Here is a 21,027-nt window from a genome sequence, read left to right as displayed (position 1 = left end):
CCAAATTCTCGAGTAAGAAAACTTTAAAAGGCTATACGCCTTTGACGAACTCTAAAGGGCGAGTAGTATAATAATTATACCGGGCGTGGCTCACTCCGCGATTTCGTTGCGTCGCTACAAGTACATGCGGCCCACACCAATTTTGGTGTCTAGCAGTAATAGTTGCCGTAGTAAAACGTAGTAAAAGTATGTCAAAACCCCAGATTCTCTCAACTTGGCAGTTAATTTAATATCTGAAGGCATACGTAGGGCCTACGAACAAAGCTGCCCACTGAAAGAGTCAAAAACTACTAACACAACGACGTGGTGGAACAAAAGGCTAGAAAATCTCCGTAGGTCCACACGTCGCATATTCAATCACTCGACCACACCGAATGAGTGGGAAAGGTATGGTAGAGCGCTGACTGAATATAATAAACAAATCAGGAAAGCAAAAAGAAGGTCATGGAGGAAGTTCTGTGAAGAGATTGCCCAAACTCATAAAGGAGCGAGAATTCACAAAATACTCTCCAAGACACCAACCAACTATCTCGGTCTTCTTAAAAGACCAGATGGCACATTTACGAACACAGAAGAGGAAACTCTGGACTTGCTCAGAAGCACCCACTTCCCCGGTTCGTACTCAACCAGTAACACACAACTTTGCGCCCAAAGGAATTCTCGAAACCACAGGGCAAGCAATATCGACTGGAATTTGGCAACTAACATTTTCAGACCAAACAAAATTAGATGGGCATTGGATAAATTTAAACCATTTAAATCGGCAGGAGAAGATGGAGTATTTCCGGCGCTTTTACAGCAAGGACAGGAACTCCTCCCCCGCATCTGGCCAGAATATTCCGAGCAAGTTTTGCATGGGGAATTATACCAGATGAATGGACTAGGGTCAAGGTACGCTTCATACCAAAAGCAGGGAAAAAGGACTATTCACAACCTAAATCCTTCAGACCTATTAGTCTAACATCGTTCCTACTCAAAACGATGGAAAGAATCATTGATCAACACATTAGAGCGAAATACCTGGTGGATAGACCACTAAGTGTAAACCAACATGCTTACCAAAAGGGGAAATCTACGGAGACTGCCCTACTCGACCTGGTTGACAAGGTGCAGAAAACCCTAGAGGAAAAGCAAACCGCTGTATGTGCGTTCCTTGATGTCGAGGGTGCTTTCGACAATACGCCCACAGAGACCATACTCAATGGTATGAATTCAAAGGGAGTAGACGAAACCACCACCAGATGGGTACATAGCATGCTCTCGAACAGAGTAGCCACTCTGACCCTCAATACCATAGAGCATGAATTTTATACCACAAAAGGGTGTCCACTAGGAGGCGTTCTATCCCCACTATTATGGACCCTAGCAGTGGACCAACTTCTTGCAATTATGTCAGGCCATGACTATGACACACAGGGATATGCCGACGACCTGGTAGTCATTGTCAAAGGCCCTTGCCTCCACACGATTTCCAACCTAATGCAAGGAGCTCTAAACACTATATTCAAATGGTGTAGAGAAAATGACTTGTCCATTAATCCGAGCAAGACTGTAATAGTACCATTCACAAGGAAACGAAAGCTGGAAAAGCTTACACAACCAAGACTTAATGGACAAATAATACCGTTCTCAGAAGAGGTCAAGTATCTAGGGGTCACTTTCGACCAAAAGTTTACTTGGAACCCTCACTTGAGAAATATTATACAAAAAGCAAAAATGGCCATGTGGTCATGCTGTCGAATGGCAGGAGCAAGATGGGGCATAAGACCCCAAATTGCTATGTGGTTGTACACAGCGGTAGTGAGGCCCATTATCACCTATGCCTCCGCAGTCTGGTGTAACAAAACCAGCCAAAAGACGGCGATAGATACTCTAAACAGCCTGCAACGCACGGCTTGTTTAACCGCAACAGGCGCCTTCTCCTCGACACCGGGAGCGGCCCTAGACGCACTGCTGGACATTATACCACTCCATCTGCACGTGCAAAAGGAGGCCAAGCAGTGCGTCTGCAGAATATGCACGCTAAACAGGCCAAAATGGCGCTCTCAAGCATTAACCAAACTAAAGGCCTGGGTTTTTGCAAATAGAACCCTTAGCATGCCCACTGATGACACGCACACCGAATGTAATTTTACCAAACTGTACACAGTAGAAATCCCTCCTAGAGACAAATGGACCAACGACCAAATGTACGTCGAAGAGGGAAGCCATATTTGGTACACGGATGGTTCCAAGAAAGGCAATGATGTAGGATGTGGGATCTATGGTGAGAGACCTAAGCTCAGAGCTAGCGTCAGCATGGGCACACAGGCATCAATCTTCCAGGCAGAAGTCTTCGCCATCAACAAATGTGCGGAGCTTAACCTGGATAGAAACCTAAGACACCATCATATCTACATCAACTCAGACAGCCAGGCTGCTCTGCTGGCACTAGATTCCCTCGAGTCAAACTCAAAACTAGTCCAGAACTGTAAAACAAACCTAAATGCACTGGCTAACTCCAACAAAGTCATACTTAGATGGGTACCAGGGCACTCCGACATTAACGGAAACGAAGAAGCGGACGAACTTGCTAGAAAGGGCGCAGACACACCCCTGGTCGGCCCAGAACCGTTCTGTGGAATCACAAAACGGGATGCATACTCTCTGCTCAGCAACATAGAAAAAACGAGAGCAATCGATTGGTGGAAATTCGTCAAAGGACAAGAACACTCGAAAGCTCTAATCAAAGGGTTCAACGGCAAAACTGCTAAGGAGCTTCTAAGGCTCAAAAGATATAAAACCTGCGCAGTGACTAGAATATTGACTGGACACTGTAAGTTGAACAAACACATGTTCCGAATTGGGAAGAAACAGGATGCGACATGCAGGTTCTGCCAGGAATCAGAGGAGACTGCAATGCACATTCTCTGTTCCTGTGGACCACTAATGTCAAAAAGAAGTATCCACTTAGGGCGGCACATACTGCAACCCTATGAGGTACAGAACATTACGGCCCAAAGAATCTGGAATTTTCTGGACTCAACGGGCATTAGTAACGAACTTTAAAGGGCCGTCACAATAGATCACTGCTTGGTCGACGTGACACTCACAGGCCCACAACACCCCAACAATAATAATAATAATAAGCCCCCAGGGCAGCTTGTGGCGAGCTGAATGGGAAGTGACGTCCCTTGGGTCCCATACCCCCGAGAGTCGGTCAGGCCCCTCCCTCCGGCTTGCCTTCATTGGCCGGCTGGAGTGAACACTGAGCAGGGGCCGCAGGACTCTCACCTCTGGCTTGCCTTTACCGGCCGTCCAGAGTGGGGTGTCAGAGCTATATGCTCGCAGGGTGGAAGTGAAATATGCATAAGACGCGAGTTGGCACAGTGGCTGTGAGTGTTTACAGCCACTGGGTAGAAAGCGGTGCACACCTCTCCACACCCTGAGCCACTCACGCGATGTTGTCCCCTTGTCGCTCCGTGCGAGCGGCCGTTTTCGGGGACCCATATTGTGAGTTGGCGAGTCACCACCTGTCCATTTTTTTCGTGTTTTTAAACATAGATTGGGGCAGGTGCCATAGTATTTCCATAGACCCGGTAACCAGTACACTAACATCTCAACACAATAGTCTAGTTTATTTTGTTTCTTATCATTGCAATAGTCCTGCACTAACCGGGGCTTGTCCTTGGGTGCACTACTATAGTGCATACAGGGATAATCATCGGTTGGTGTCACATCACCTTTTAGAGTAAATTGTCTTTTTACAAGGGGCCTCTGCGTGTTGGCTTCGGCCCCACGCACGCCTTCCAAATGTCCGGGACCCCATGGTCCCGAAATTATGTAAAGGACGAACATAATAATAATAATAGTTGCCGCGCACCGCTACGGAATGGACGCCTGCTCGCGCTTGCGCCACATAGCGGTCATATCTGCTGTAATAGACGCGTTTTGATAGAGTGTACCTTCTGTACCTAGTACTATTATTTATTCTGTGGCAGTACGAGCTTGCACCAGTGACTCCCATCCCACACAGTGCTATTCCGGTGAGCATGTGAGGATGAAATCCCTGCATGCTTCTCTTAACAATAAAGCTACATAATTCAAAATATTTATCAGTACGGTTTTTACTCACTATTATTTTTACTCGCTTTTGGCGACATGTTTCGGATTCTTTGGGAATCCATCCTCAGGCACGAGTGTCCGCGGCGGTTGTACGTCGTGCACTGCCCGCGCCGCCCGCCTCGTACAACCGCCGCGGACACTCGTGCCTGAGGATGGATTCCCAAAGAATCCGAAACATGTCGCCAAAAGCGACTAAAAATAATAGTGAGTAAAAACCGTACTGATAAATATTTTGAAATATGTCTCACGATAGTTTAAGTGCGATTAAAGCTACATAATGTTCACATTCAGATCATTTTACTATCACTACTGCTGACTGTTACTACTTCTATGTTACTTCTGCTGCTAACCGTACAAGCCCACATAAAGAGATTTCAATATGATGAAGAGAATTTTAGTATTAATACCGGTATTCCGAGACGTCCGGTGTTTGGAAACCCTAATAAAGAGGGGAAGTCTTTAGTAGGTCATCATCATCATCATCATATCAGCCCTTTATCGCCCACTGCTGAGCATATGACTCTCTTCCAGTACGCCACTTGTCCCGGTCCTGAGCTAATCTCATCCAGAAGTGACCCGCAACCTTCCGGATGTCGTCCACCCAACGAGCCGATGGACGCCAGGGGCTTCTTTCATTCGAAAGCGGCCACCATTCCGTTAACATTTTAGTCCACCTGCCATCACTCATCATCATTTAGTAGGTATTTAAGGTTTAATATCGACTGTCCGTTAAACATCGCCAAAGCCTTCAAACTCGCCGGTAGTCCTAGCATCTGGAATTGCATCACTGGGCAATGTTTATAAACATGTCCTTCTCTTTGTCTAGAGGTGGTACTAGCAATAAAACTAGCTACCCATCTACCTTATAAGGTTTACGTCTTGTCAGTGAACAGTGAACGGCCGAGGTGCTCACAAATATCTTAACACGCCGCTATTGTCAAGGCGTTAGAGTGCGTGTTAAGATATTTTTGAGTACGTCGGCCGCTCCGATATATCTGATGGCGATGGTACCCACGCGATGCTATCTTTGGGCGTGCGGGCAAATTTGACCAAGGCCGACCTTGTGCGGTATCGATTAAGTAAAAGTGCGCGGCGGATTCTCGGTGATTCGGCCATAAATGAGATATAGATTATATAAAACAAAACTACTATGGATTAGCAGAGGTCGAACATTTTAGTTCAAAAATTTACAGATGGATATGTGACAGTTCTTAAAGTTTCTTTCTGATTCTAAAGTAAGGTACTTCAGTTATTTTTTTAAAAGTTTCGCGAGCCTAGTCTAAAAGTCTGACAAGTTTTTATTGGTACGTTGACAAGTTTGAATTAACTATGTCATATGGAAATATTTTCACCTATGCTCATCTTTTCTTTCTTTCTTATTTCTTGGCTTTACTCCCTATTAAGAGGGAGGCAAAATCCCATGGAACTTAAGTCTAAACGATACAATAAGGTTAAAATGTGAGTTGTGAGTACGAACAATGGTACAGTCGCCTTCAGATTTATCGGAGCGGCCGAGGTGCTCACAAATATCTCGACATGCGTCTATTGTCAAGGCGCTAGAGAGCGTGTTCAGACATTTTTATCACCTATATATCTGATGGCGACTGTACCCATGAATCCGAAATACTCGATAAATAGGTAAGTACCCGAGTAATGATGACCTTAGAACTGTCTATTGCATTCAATCGAATGATTTTCTCTAACGAATCGAGGTCATTCGTTCACGAAGGTAATTACGATTCGGCCATTGACCGAAGACCCGATTACATCACTGTTTGTCACCAATTTGTATCTAACTAATAAATATAAATTTAAACATCTGTCTTTTGTTCTCAGTTGTCGCGGTTGCTTGCACAATTAAGGGGCCCACCAAGGGCCTGACACTCTTTGATAGAGAAAGATAGTCTTATTGCGATTCCTATAAGAGGAAAGAGAAAATAGTGCCATGCTTTTTTTTATCACCGACCGGGCATTTTTTCATGGTCGGGTTATGGCATCATGTGGGCATCATAGCAAGGAGGCTATGGCGAAATACCGAAATTTATAAGAGTGAAAGAGAAAAAGGATGCCATACATGAAACTGTCAATACATGAATATGTCTTTCTCTTACCCCTGGTCGCTCGGTTCATGTATATATTTATTTGTTTATATAGCTATTTGTTTATACTATGTTGGCCAAAATTTTTGTTCTGACAGGCTGATATCGTCCAGTGAACTGGTAATGGGTGGGCCCCTTTACACATAGGTACCTGTACTAGTAATAAAATATTTTTGACCGAGCGAAGATTTCCGTATCAGCTTGGGTAAAAATGCTTTCGTATGTCCGGATGTTCTCCTCTACAGGTCGCAATGTAAAATTTTATGAGCAGGTTCGATAATTAAATAGATTTTTTGTCAACTCAGTTTTGTGATTTTTAGGGTTCCGTACCCAAAGGGTAAAAACGGGACCCTATTACTAAGACTCCACTGTCCGTCACCAGGCTGTATCTCACGAACCGTGATAGCTAGACAGTTGAAATTTTCACAGAGGATGTATTTCTGCTTCCTCTATATCTATAACAACAAATACCAAAAAGTACGGAACCCTCGGTGGGCGAGTCCGACTCGCACTTGCCCGGTTTGTTTTTAAATGGCGGAGTCGTATACAGCAATGTTCTTAACTGTCAATCGGTGAACGTCATGCCTTTTGTAATAAGCAGAGGCCGGAATTCTCGTGGGAACTCCCTATCACAGTTCAAAAATGCCACAATAATTCCGGTCTCTGGTAATAAGGTTTACGAACTGTCAGTTAACAGTGTGGGTAAATGGTACATAGGCACAGCATAAGTAATAGTATTATCATACAGAACGGCCACGCATCGCCCCGCCCCGACTCGAATTACCTCGCCCCGCGACACCAGATTGACAGCCGTTTACCGGCGGCTCAGTACTATTTTTAAGCAACTTACTCACACTATGACGCATGCCGCGTGTATAGACGTGCCGTTCACACATAGAAACGAAAGTGATTTTTGATGTATAGCGTGTCCGCCCTGTGACATAGGCTAAGTGGTCTATATAAGATACCTACTACCTAGACGCACACGCATCAAGCTGGTAATATGTAGTTTAGTAACTACGCTTTTGCCCGCGACTTCGTCTGCGTAGAATTAGTATTTTGGGTAGCTTCTTTTTTATCCAATCTGCTTTTTATTGATTCCCTATACCAACTTCCTTATATCCTTAATTGAGAGACAATTCTAACTTCTAACGCCTTGATAAAATATAAAGGCAATGATTCAATTTGAGCATAATACTTAAGTATATCATTGTCAGGCGATGCATAAATTATCTCACTTTCGGGGTGGAAGTGAGATAATTTTCACCCTCTTAAACGATGATTTCCGGGATAAAAACTATCCTATGTCCTTACTGTCCTTACCCTATGTCAAATTTTAACTGAATCGGTTCAGTGGTTTAAGCGTGAAGAGGTAACACACAGCCAGACAGACAGACTTTCGCATTTATAATATTATAGTATGGATGCCTTTTTTTATACGGTTAACAAATTAAACAATCGCATGCCCTCAAATCGCTAGCCATTATTAGGTAAGTTCCCAGATTGTTACACTGAAATAGTACCTACATAATGACACATGATGATGTCCACGTGCCTTATCACGGTGATGAAAATGATGACATCATTTGACTGACATACAAGAAAAAAGAATGGAATTAATATGTTAGATGGCATAGAATTTATGCGTAGTTTAAAAAAATGGCTTATTAAGAATGAATTCTATTCACTAAAGGATTTCTTTGAATTATATTCTTTATGATAATGTGTCCCCTGTATTGATAGCTATGCTATGTACGTGTATAATAGTTAAGTGTTTCTTAGTTTTAATTTAGTTTTAAGTGTCCATTGTATACCCGAATTGGGTTACCGTTGAAACTCACATGTATCACACCACATAACACCTCTGTAACACGGTTGTACAATAAAGAAATATCTTATCTTATCTTATCTTATCTTATCTTATGGACTTACCGGTGGAAATTATAAGATTTAATATGCATTAACAATAGAATTTTAGATGGAACATTTATATTCTCATGCCGTTAGTGCTATTGCTTCAAACGTTGTAATTAATTACCTGTTTTTAGAAAATACCAGTAAATAGATAAGTCATCATCATTTCTTCATATTCTCTAGGAAAAACTATTATGTTAATGTCCTTCGTCGGTTATTAACCTAAGGAAGGAAATGACTAAGTAAAAAAAAATTACCTGTACCGAAGTCATATATATAACTCTGTATAAGATAAATAAAGTCTAAGGAAAAAACGTGTCTCGGAAATCAAGAAAAAGTCATTCTCGAATAGATGGCGTTAACGACACCGTTTGATATTTTACAATTTTAACACATATCAGTGAAAGCACATAGGTAAAAGTCATACTATACATTTTTTGATATTTTTATAAATTTTCATTTTTAGTTTTAATCCTGTGTCGATAAATTGCAGTTTACACTGTGACTACAAAATGTACTATGAAAATAACCCTCTATACTATTCTGTTCTGTAACATAACATAGCCTGTAAGTTAATACTAACAACTATGGACTGTAACTGTCTGAAAATAAATAATTTTATTTTTATTTATTTATTTATTTACTATATATTCTCTTTGTCTGTACAAAAGTCGCAACAAAGTTCCAGTGTCAAAGAATCAACAGAACTCGAATCCATTGGAGATAGGTAAAATTTTAATTGCTTTGTGCAGACAGGTGACCCCCCTGCATAGAAATTTGTTTGCAGGTGGTGGTCACCTCTCTCTGCAGCTGCCTGTACCTGATAGAAGGACAGAGAAACTACATAAAGGCTTGCAAAAGGCCTACAACCAAATTTTCCAGACGCTTTGTTTGGAAGCCATAGAGTTGAGGTATGTGTCTCATAGGCAAAAAGCAATCATGGTGGCAAATTACCAGCGAAATTCTAATTCGGAATGATACTGAGATACTCGAGATGTTACTACAACTGATCATCGATTCTTTGTAAGAAACCGCCAAATAAAAAACGTAACTTTTTACATATAGATTTGAATTGCGGTTTTCCTTACTGGGGAAGTACCTACTAGAAATACCTAAACGAAAGATAAATGTTTATTGTCCGCGGCACGACACGCAACACTAAAAATATCTGCACACTGGTCCGAAGATAGATCCCTCGGTTTCAACATCTCATTCATTCATTTTGCTGGGACGTCAGTCTTCCGTGATCTAGCAGAAACGTCGAAATTAAAGGTAAAAACAATGAAATTAAATCGCGTTAGACCTGTTCGTGTAATTAAATCATCATCATCATCATGTCAGCCGATAGACGTCCACTGCTGGACATAGGCCTCCCCAATGCTCGCAACTCCGACCGATCTTGTGCCGCTCGCATCCACCGAATTCCCGCGACCTTCACCAGGTCGTCGCTCCATCTCGTTGGAGTAATTGTTTAAATAAATAATGTGTTGAAAACGCGAGAGTTTAAAGTGTTAGACACTAGACAATCTCGAGTTTTTATCACATATTCGTAATGGGTGATGTCATTCTGCAAATATTATTTGCTCAACTAATGCGGGACTAAACCGTGTGGCTCATCTTTTTGTGTCTCTGTATGTAATTCGTCACACTAGTAGGTACATTTAAATGCTAACACTTAACATTTTTTTGCCAGGAAAATACAACTCTATAGCTAATACCTACACGTAAGTATAATCAGGGACATTCCCGCGGTGAACCACTTCAGAATTTTTTTACCTCGATCCTTACGAGCGAGCTAAACTCCGCCTTCCATAGAGATAACAAATTTCTTTATGTTAATAATGAAAAGGATAAAAACAGGTAATAAAATAAGACAAACAATAGGTAGTAAGGACAGTTTATTAGTTGTTGTTGTTCAGGCTAAACTTCGCCTATAGGATAGGGAGCCTTTGAACAGTCCGGGTGTATACATGATTCCTTGCTCCTGTGGGAATGGGAAAAACTACATAGGAGAGACGGGCCGAAACATTTCCACCAGATTGTCCGAGCACATACGGAGTATGAAGAACAGGGATAGCCGGGGTTCTGCGGTGACGGAACACGTATTGGATTCGGATTCGACTCACTATATACGTTTCGATAAGGTAACTGTGCTGGCGAAAGAAAAGTTTGTGATTCAGCGAAAAGTACGGGAGGCTATCGAAATTGGTCGTCATCCGAATTTTAACCGTGATTGTGGTTGGTCAGTGCCTCCGAGCTGGAAAACTGTTTTGGGTACTACGTCGGTGGACAGTGTGGACGAACCATTAGCGAATGACGTAGTGAGTGTTGTGTGCAACCCATCATTTGACAATAATGCCGTAAACGAGGGTAGTTTCTCGCCCCCCCTGCCGCCACCGGCGCCCGCGCCGAGTCATCGGGCTCGGAGGGCTGCGGCCCGCAGTCTGCGCCGGTCCGTCACCGTCGACGCAAGCTCCTGATGACGCTCCTCGGTACGGAGTGAAACATGTCGAGCGTTTTCGACTTAAAACACGTGAGTGACCCGTTATTAATATATTTAATAAACTTCGCCTCCCCATAAAGATAACCAACTAGGATGCCTTATGGATTCCTTATCTTAGTTTGCAAATGCCAGCCGTCACAAAGACAATAGACGGGAATAAACTTTACCTGAGCTAACCTTTTTTCAACACTTACATTTTTAAGTGCCATGCTATTGGTCATCACTTTTATGATATCGCCTGACCGTCTGCAAGATGTTTAAACGATTTTTGCCCTTAAGGTGGTTCACCGCCAATGTCCTCGATTGTACGTACAGTCAACATCAAATAAATAGTCACGACAAGTCTAATAAATCATACAACTTACATTCTAAATAATATATAGAGCAATAGAGCGCTCTGAGGTAAAACCACAAAAACTCATAGTTATTATTGTTTTCTACTCGTTGGTTCAATTCATTCAACCACAAAATTATCTATTGTACCTACCAATTTAACCCCTTATTAAATTTTAGAAGCCTCAAGTTTAATTTATGTTTTACCTCTTTCTTACCAATACATAAGCCAAAATGACATTAAGACAAACGATTAATATAGCTTGTATATTGTGTATATTTCATAGTTTTATTTCAGCTTGTAGCACGTTAATGAATAACGCCATTCATTTTAGCCACAAGCGCCATCTATGGCAGTTGTAGTGAACTATCTCAAATAATATGTAAGTATGTAGCTAATCTTCAGATTCACGTGTTCTAATTAGAACCTGTAATTGTATACAATACGTGACGCATTAGCAAAGATAGGATTAATCAACTCGAGTGCTCTTACACTTAAATAATTTAATTTCCGTACCATTTAGTACCGTCATGGGTGCTGTCAAAGAGAATATATAGGATAGAGGGGTACTGACATAGTAAATTTTGTAGTCACAATAAATCTACTGCCATCTATCGATATTCGACACACGATTAAAACTAAAAATAAAAATATCAAAAAATGTATTTATTATTTTTATATGATTTTGACCCATATTCTTTAACTGATATGTTTTAAAATTGTTAAATAACAAACGAAACCGTCAACGCCATCTAAACGAGAATAGGCCAAAGTTTGGTATTGGTGCTAGCGCCATCTGTGCGAGAATCAAATTTTCTTGATTTCCGAGGCACGTTTTTTCCTTAGACTTTATTCATGTTATACGGAGTTATATAGGTCTTTGCTCATAGGGTACTAAAATTAAATGCCTTGACTGTAATTTGGTAGTTCTAAAACGTACTACCAAACGTAGCTGGTGGATCTATGAACTGTAAACCTCACGAATCGACAAAAAACTATAAACAGTAGGCGCTCCGTAATCCGGCACCTGAAATGTTTCCCCTTATATGCCGGATTGTTGGAGCTGCCGGATTATTGGATTTGTAGGGAAAATAATAGGTTTAAATAGAAAACTAGCGACCCGCCCCGGCTTCGCACGATGTATTATACATATAAACCTTCCTCTTGAATCTATTAAAAAAAACCGCATCAAAATCCGTTGCGTAGAGACAGTCAGACAGCAGGAAGTAGGGTTACCAGACGTAAGGAATTTTCCTGACATGTTAGGAATTTTGGCCGGAATACGAAAATGTCTGAAATTTTAATGAATTAACAGACTTTTTGATAATGCATCTAAAAATATACATTAGAAAAAAAATAACACATTAATCCAAAACAAATTTAAACAATGTAAAAAGTTTATGGATGCAATATGTTTCGTTTGGATAATCTTACCATTACTAAAATCATAAACGGCTAAAATGCCTTGATAAGCAATGTTACGGCTATAAACTGCATGCGTAGACAACATTTGTACCTACAGTGTATGTATAAATATTTGTAACTTTTTATCTAATCTAATTCATATAAGACTGCTAATAAAATATGGTTTATTCAATTAATAAAGTCGGTTTAGACACAGTACAGATATTCTCAATACAATCTTGTATATTGAGAATACCCAAAACCCAAAATACTCATAGGAACTTTGGGGCGGCGTTTGAGTATTAAGGGCTGCCCTCATTCACCTGATCCAGCAATTCCAGCATGCAGTTGCTTAGGCTTCGTCGTAACAAAGTATTTAATTTCAACTTTCAACCTTCACGCGTTCGCGAGATAAAGGGCCTTGACAGACAGACAGAGGAACGGACGGATGGATGGATGGACAACAAAGTGATCCTATAAGTGTTTTATTTTTCCTTTTGAGGTATGGAACCCTAAAAAACTAATAGTTTTCTAAAATGATTTTACACCACCTCAATAATAAGTACTGAAACATCACAGAATGGTATAAATGTTATTCAAATCACATAAGTAGAGACAGAGCAGCTAACAACTTTCTGACCAGCCCTCGTACACTAACAACTTCATATAAGTAGAGACAAAAACAGCTAACAACTTTCTGACCAGCCCTCGTACACTAACAAATTCACATAAGTAGAGACAAAGCAGCTAACTTTCTGACCAGCCCTCTTACACTAACAACTTCACATAAGTAGAGACAAAGCAGCTAACTTTCTGACCAGCCCTCGTACACTAACAACTTCACATAAGTAGAGACAGAGCAGCTAACAACTTTCTCGTACAATAAAAGTCTTACCTCTGTAGCGGCTGTTGAGGATGTTCCTTGTGCATCACTGCCCGCGGCTATCGCCCACGTCACCGCAAACGCCATGGCGCCCAAAACGTATGACCGTCTTCGCACCATGATGATCACTGCAATTAAAACGTTCTTATTGTGAGAAATGGTTGCTTATAAGGAGTGACATTTAGGATAAGGGATTTTGTTCTTTCAATTATTATATATACAACATCCAACTTGCTTTTCAACGCATTCACTGCCAGGGGGCGTGGCCTAGGAACAAACTTGTATGACGGTGAACGCACATGTGCATTTGGGGCAGTGAATGTGTTAAGGTGTCATACTTTAAAAGTAAGACATAGAACCCCAATAAACGAAGACTTGTGTCCTTTGGTCACAACAAATAACTTGCTCTAAAACTACTGGACACCCATTAGGCTGACATGTTCACCTAGAGTGTCCAGCCTCAATAAAAACCAGATAAAAAAAAACCCTGTGCAAAATTGCAGGGAGTAAAAGCAAGATAAGAAAAAAAACACTGGACCATTGTTTTTCCGTTGCTCTGTTCTGTCCCATGAGCCATGAATTTTAGACTGAGACAGTTTTCCTCTGTCTCCAATAGTTTCAAATTTCTCCATACTTAAAACTTTGCTTTCCATGTGCATGTGATTATCATTCTATTTACAAATGAGACAGATTATGACAAGATAATCCTGTAAGTCGTCTTTACAAGTTTACATAGCAATTGTTCATTGTGCAAGACAGAATGCTCTATAACTAGAGTTGTGCCATTCCCGGTAACATTCCCCATTTTGTATGGGGAATGTTACCGAGCGAGAAATTTCCCCATACAAAATGGGGAATGTTACCGGGAATGGCACAACTCTATCTATAACATGAAGTGTTTTAATAATACTTGCATTAAAAAATGTTTTGAAATAAAGGGTAAATGAAAATATCTATGACATTGGACGAGATTCAAACATCTACGATACCAGCCAACCAATACCAACTGAGATACCAGGGCTTAAAACTTACGCATAGATCGAAAAATAAATAAATTGGTATTATTTATAAATATTAATTAAATAGGTATATAAAATCTACTAGTACCTTGAAAGTTGTACCTATTCCATTTCACAGTTTAATACGAAATGAGCAGCCGTTAGTTTATAAAGAAGTTTCCTCAATTGATTATTATTAAATTGATGATAATTACAAGTCAGTTTTGACAAAGGGTGCTAAAAATGAGTTACATATCATAAATTAACATTCAGTATACCGCATACCAGTGTACAATACATTGTTTGATAACGATTGACATACATAAAAACATTTATTATGTTATTACTCAACAATGTAACAACCTATCAATATTTTAGTTTATTAATGTAGTTTGAGGTTAAATGTTACTAAATAGATATAGATTTTAAAAAGCACTGATCAAGAGTCAAGGCAAATGGTTGGAGAATCGTGATAATTGAGGATTATGGAGTGTTACAAGTTATGATATTGTTACAAATTTACCTTAGAAAAGGAGATAACTAAAATGAACAAATACTGAAGTACATACATACACGTACGTACAGTACATAAGTTCTAGGATAATGGGAGTTATCATAGCAGCAGTTTAATACATTGCTTTCAGTAGGAAAGTAACTGTTTTTTCAGTAAAATCGTTGAAACGTCACCGGTATTTAGTGAATGTGGCGATTGCCTGCTTACCTTATCTTTAGTCTAAACTACTCTTCAGATCTCTTGTTAGATCAATAATACTATATATCTAAAAGGATTATACTATTGTCACATAACGTGATTATTAATATAAAAGTAATTACTGGATATCACACGAAAACACACATTTTCAGGAACACATCGCGGACATCGCGTTTCCTAAATTGACATGACAGATAGATCCGTTTTGATGTTGATGTTGGCACTGGGCAAGGTCAATTTCAAGGCAAGTCCAAATAATCGTAGAATTTTCTAATAAATCAATGTCGAATTTAGTTATATTCAAGATTTTAATAGTAGTAGCTACTGAAATTAATATAATCTAAATAAAAATATTAATCGATACTTGAATACTGTTTATAGCGTTAAACCTGCCAAGCAACAACAACTAAGTAAACTAAACGTTTAGGTTGCTGGTAGCAATAACAAAACGCTTCAAAGTGACGGCAAGACGGCAACGGTGACGGACGGTTACAAGTCAACAACTTGTATTATAACCCCTAAAATAAATCAAAATGCCTCTCGACTATCGTAGATTTAACGGCCCAGAAGACAGTGTATCCTACAAACGTTTCACAAAAGACTATTTCAAAACCTACGACGAGTTGCACAAAGATTTATTAAACGACAAAGGGTTACGGAAAGATGGGCGCGCTCTATCCGATGCCCGAAGCATGTGTATGTTTTGTACGTGTTTACTATTGTAAATGAGTAAATATTGAATGAAAAAGTGTTATGCTAATTGTAAAGTTTTCTTTCAGTTGCGAGGACAGATATGGTATCACAAGCAAAGGGGTCGGCATATGTAGAATTGAAGAAAACTAAAGTTGTATGTTCTGTTTTTGATCCAAGAGAAATACCCCACCAGAACGAGTTCAGGTTTGTTGTTCCTTATCGCACATAGATTACCTATTTATTATTTATATATATGTGGTATGGAGAGTCCTACAAAACCGACATAATAACCCACAAATGGTATTTCTTAGTTTTTTTAGTGTTCCATACCCAAAAGTTAAAAACGGGACCCTATTACTAAGACTGCGCTGTCCGTCCGTCCGTCTGTCACCAGGCTGTATCTCATGAAATGAAAGCAATCATGCTACAGTTGAAATTTTCACAGATGATGTATTTTTGTTGCCGCTATAACAACAAATACTAAAAAGAATAAAATAAATATTTAAGTGGGGCTTCCATACATCAAATGTGATTTTTTTGCCGTTTAATGCGTAATGGTATGGAACCCTTGGTGCAAGAGTCCGACTCGCACTTGGCCGGCTTTTTTTACATTTTTATTTCATTTTAGTTTGGGACTTTATGCTTATAAGTTAGATGTGTATTCCTTAATTTTGTCTTTAAATTACCGTACGTGTTCAACAGCCAACTAGGACAATTGTACTGTGAAGTGAAGTTTGCTCCATTCTCATGTCCCCGGGAACGCCGACCGCATGCACCGGACACTGAAGAGAAGGCATTGTCAGTAGCTCTGAGACAGGCGTTGGAGCCAGCGGTCTGCAGGCATTTGTTTCCTAATTACCAGGTAATGAGTATAGCCTTGTATGTAGTTAAGAGTAAACAACACAATTTTTTTTTTTTTTTAAATTCAAGATGATTAAAAATAAGGTCACTATTCTTATCATACACAGACAAGAGGTGAAGCAGTTTTCACAGATATGAGAATAATTTCTTTCTTCAGATAATAGCAATATTCTTGACAGTTGTATGAGTCACCTATGAGAGCTATAAAACTTTCATATACATACTTATTTTGTAAATAGGCAGATCCACATAGAAGGAAGGAGGCATCTCTCTTCATTCGGTCCCTCAATACTGAGGATTGTGACATCATGTCCTTCTGTTGAAGACCAGACAAGGAGGCATAGCAGCCGTACATTAATGTTCCTTGGGCAATTGTCTATTGTACAATTGCCGTAAGATATATCGGAGCAGCTGAGGCGCTCACAAATATCTAAACATGCCTCTATTGTCAAGGCGTTAAGTGCGTGTTCAGATATTTTTCAGCACCTTGGCCGCTCCGATATATCTGATCGCGACTGTACTATACATACCAATTGTAACAGTTGTCTATTGTAACAGACCAATTGGTGGGACATTTTTTTTTTCCAAGTAGCTCTTTGTGTGAATCAGCCTAATAACTTGTCTCTCTTTATCATGATCAAGTGACAAACTTTTTTGGTTTCTTTCAGATTGATGTCTTTGTCTACATTTTGGAACATGATGGAGCCTGTCTAGCTGCAGCCATCAATGCAGCAGGCCTAGCATTAGGAGACGCTGCAGTCCCTATGTACGATATAATCACTGCTTGCTCCTTAGCTGTCATCGGAGACAAGACATTCATAGATCCCACCGAGGCTGAAGAGCATGTAGCTATAATGAGCCCAGGAAACAACATTAACCACGGAACAGTGACCATGTCTATGTTATCAGGACTAAAACAGATATCGGACTTTAGATTGACAGGCTCAATGGATGTTGAATGTACGACAAATGCTATGGAGATTTTAGAAAAAGAGTGTGATAGAATTGTTCCGAATATACAGAAGGTTCTTGTTGTAAATGTGGTGAACCGTTTGAAACAACAGGCAGTTTTGAAAGAGGAAGCTAAGAAGAGGGAAGAATCATTGAATGTGAAGATGGAGGAGTGGAAATCATTATTAAATGCCGGATGAAGTTTCGATTGTGTTTTATTAAAAATATCCTTATGAATACTTATAGCCTTAATTAAGAGCTGTTTTTACAGAACTGTTCTTTTATACACATCAGTTGGCAGTATCAGTTAAAAAATAGTTTGCTTTGTTATGTCAACAATTAGCATATCCCAGGGTATTGGGTGCAGGAATGTTTTATACTAGCCAAAAAATAGATAAAAACTGTAAAACGGAAACTACTTAATAATTTTTAGCCACATTCGGAGCTTATTACCTATTTTTAAACATAATTTGTCATTCCTGCACATGACTATGACAATTACACGGAAAGAGTCAAGACAATTGTACATAACTTAAAGCTTATGATCCCATTCGTATTTGCTAAACATTTTCACTAATTAAATAAAGTCATTCCAAACTAAGAGAATATCCGAACAGATTTAAAAGAACAGCTTAGTGCACACTTAGAATTAATCTTCAGGCTTCTCCGGCGGCGGGCCGCACGGCTGCAGCATCTTCTCCATCAAGTTGAACTTCACTCGAGCTTTAGATTCATTTTCTACAATAGCGAAGTAGCTCAGCAAGTCTGGATGTCCCATGTAGCTGCAGCAAGAATCTCTGTGCTGGTTCGTTAACCATTCGTACTTCGTGGTGTCGGCATGCCCGGTACCGATGTATTTGCTCTGAAGATGCTCTAGTTGACTGTGGATATTATATCTTTCACCCATTTTAACACGGCTTGGGTATTTCTAGGTTATGATATCTGGTTGATAATATAACACTTCTATTCGAGATAATTCTAATGTTAATTTGTCTTTATAACGTGTGTAGAGTCGTGTAACGTGTGTGTGTGTGTAGAGTCGGTATTTATTAAATGACGAAAAAGATGATACTGTGTTAAAATATAGTATAAATATCAAACAAGCTTCACTACACTACAAAATAAGGGAACCGCTAATACACAGCCAAATAATGCTCAACCCAAGAATGTACAGCCCAATAATTGGCGTCCATGATGTACGTCTATTATTGGGTCGTGTATTATTGGGTTGAGCATTCTCGGTCCGCGCAGGCTTGGTCCGGGGCGATAATACGAAGCCACTCTTTTCACAGGGCAATAATGTACGACCCAATAATACGCGTCCACTAATTTGAGTCCTTGGCTTTCAAATATTGGGCTGCGCATTATTGGCACACGTCGAGAAAGCCCGACCCAATAATGTACGACCCAATAATAGGAAGCCAAAAACCAGAGACATTCTTTTTTTTAAGAGAGCTGTCAAAATTAGTAGGGACGTTCTGACTCGAGCTCGTGACAGCTTAAAAATAATCGGTTTTTTCTAGTGACATCTTTCAGTGACATTGACAGTATTGACACTTGTTTGGTTTACAATTTGTTATAATTTTTTAATTTTTTGCAACAAAAGTCCTAATATTTTTCCGTACTTAATGTCTTCATTATATACAAGTATGCAAGAAATCATGGCAAGAGATCCTTAATCGTTTTGGAATTAAATGAATTCTAAAAGCAGTAGAGGTAGGTACGGAAAAAATATTAATTAATGGAGAACCTTTGTCCGGTGAACAAGTAATGAATTTGCTAGGTTTTTTCACTCCGTGGTCAGCGTGGAGAAGCCAAAGTTGGAGGTAAGTGGCAGCGAGCACCGAAAACAGCGCGGCGCGGGTTCAGGTTGACAGGCTAGAGACGTGCGGCGAGCCCTTCAACAACTTAAGCCAAAAAAAATCTTCTGGTCCGGATGGACGCGCGTATTCAAGGACTGTAGAATGGTGCTGGCGGAGCCGCTATTGCACATATTGTTAAATACGGTCTGTCTCAAGCTAGAAGTATTCCCAGAAATTTGGAAAATTTCTTGAGTGATTACCAGTACCAAAAGGAAGTACGGCTAGCAATCTTCTTAGTCATGTAGCACCACTGATACTGCTTAATTTGACTTTTAAAAAGCTTTCGATCTTGTTGTAAAACCAAAGCTTGGTAACTTTGACACCCCACATTACTTTTTTTTGCAGACTACATGAGGCACAGACAGCAGTATGTAGATTATGAAGGGCACAGATTGAAACCAGCAGTGACATGGGCCATTTGTTCAATAGAATATCTTGGTTTATCGAAATTGGCTGAGACAGCAAGGTGCAGGTCTCTGGAAAATATATTAGGGTGAGTCCATTGTTTGTGTAAGAATGTCCCTGTAATGTATGGACTGGGTCACTGGTCAATGGGTCAAACACCATCAAAAACTAGATCTTAAGAGCAAAAAATTTGTGTTTGTAGGTTCAGCAAAACTACAAAAGGATACATATGTTGGTGCATCCCCTTTATACAAAGAAACATAACACTTACAAAATATGTATGCTCTAATTATACTGCATAGATATAAATAAAAATAATAAGTACTTAATAATTTTATTTAATGATAATTTATAATGGTCATGTAACAACATTGTTAATGACTTAAGGTCAATGTGGGGCAGACTGGTATATCAACATATGGCCCGCCTGATGTTAAGCAGTTGCTGTAGACTATGGATGCCTCTCTCCTTCTTCTAGAGTATGTGTACAACTGCAAGATTTAAAAGGATCAAAAGAGCTTGTAGTCATACTGAGTGTTACCCCTGATCCATTGCACCCAGCAGCACTCCAGGTGTTCCAGGTCTTGAGTTGCATCTATCATACACTACCAGCGGCACGTTAAGTGTTAGAAGAAAAGAGAAGAGACGGGAAGAGAAGAGATGAGAACCCCCTTACACTCTTACGGGATGATTTTGGAAATAAAACCTGTTCTACAACCTTCCTCGCAACTAAAAATATTATCTCCATGCGAATTTCATCGACATAATATGTACTTACATACATCCGTTTTAATAGTTTTCCATACAAATTTCCACCCCCCTTTTCACCCCCATAAGGGATGATTTCTGAGGTGAGAACTATCCTATGTCCTTCCCCGGGAATCAAAGTATCTCCATACCAAATTTGATGTAAATCGGTTCAGCAGTTTAAGCGTATGGAGGTAACAGACAAACAGACAGACTTTCGCATTTATAATATTAGTATGGATGATAGAACCCTATGAAAGAAATACAATTGTGTACTATAATTGTAATTTAGTATCTTGCCTATTATTTCCAATCATTCCAATCAAAGCTTTGACCCATGTCATCCAGAAAAAAAAATCTTTTCTATAAGACGATTTTCGTAGCAGTGTACGAGTACCTACCTAGTCCATCATTCGGACTTTGTTGTTGATTGTTGACCAAATACTTGGTTTTGGTTGTTTGTTTGAGGCTCTAAATGATAGTGCCGCCCATGACAAACCAAGTTCGGTCAAAACTCAAAAATCAACAAATCCAAATGATGGACTACTAGTACACTC

General features: G+C 39.8%; 3 protein-coding genes across 4 annotated transcripts in view; 1 reads left to right on the top strand and 2 right to left on the bottom strand.

Moving 5' to 3' along the window:
* Positions 1-14,367, bottom strand: part of LOC134750851 (putative divalent cation/proton antiporter TMEM165) — a 38,831-nt gene extending 24,464 nt beyond the window's left edge. The window contains exons 1-2 of the mRNA XM_063686086.1: positions 14,349-14,367; positions 13,254-13,369 (exon numbers count right to left, since the gene is read on the bottom strand). Of these exons, the coding sequence (XP_063542156.1) occupies positions 13,254-13,361 (108 nt within the window). The 5' untranslated portion in view covers positions 13,362-13,369; positions 14,349-14,367. The remainder of the gene's footprint in view (positions 1-13,253; positions 13,370-14,348) is intronic.
* A 1,030-nt stretch (positions 14,368-15,397) lies between these two features.
* Positions 15,398-17,661, top strand: LOC134751026 (exosome complex component MTR3-like). 2 transcript variants are annotated; one of them, XM_063686356.1, is made up of 4 exons: positions 15,398-15,647; positions 15,731-15,848; positions 16,347-16,506; positions 17,174-17,661. In XM_063686356.1, exons 1-4 carry the CDS (start codon positions 15,485-15,487, stop codon positions 17,654-17,656), a joined length of 924 nt encoding a protein of 307 aa, XP_063542426.1. In that variant the 5' UTR covers positions 15,398-15,484; the 3' UTR covers positions 17,657-17,661. The 2 variants fall into 2 exon arrangements, with proteins under 2 accessions (XP_063542426.1, XP_063542425.1); XM_063686355.1 differs by having other exon boundaries at positions 15,399-15,656.
* Positions 17,654-18,581, bottom strand: LOC134751035 (splicing factor 3B subunit 5). The gene has a single exon (XM_063686369.1). It carries the CDS (start codon positions 18,361-18,363, stop codon positions 18,106-18,108), a length of 258 nt encoding a protein of 85 aa, XP_063542439.1. The 5' UTR covers positions 18,364-18,581; the 3' UTR covers positions 17,654-18,105.
* Between the last annotated feature and the right edge of the window lie 2,446 nt (positions 18,582-21,027).

This window comes from Cydia strobilella, chromosome 21, assembly GCF_947568885.1.
Source record: "Cydia strobilella chromosome 21, ilCydStro3.1, whole genome shotgun sequence".
In the NCBI taxonomy this organism is placed as follows: Eukaryota; Metazoa; Arthropoda; class Insecta; order Lepidoptera; family Tortricidae; genus Cydia; species Cydia strobilella.
Note: the sequence above shows the minus strand (reverse complement) of the source record. Positions and strands in the feature narration are given on the sequence as shown.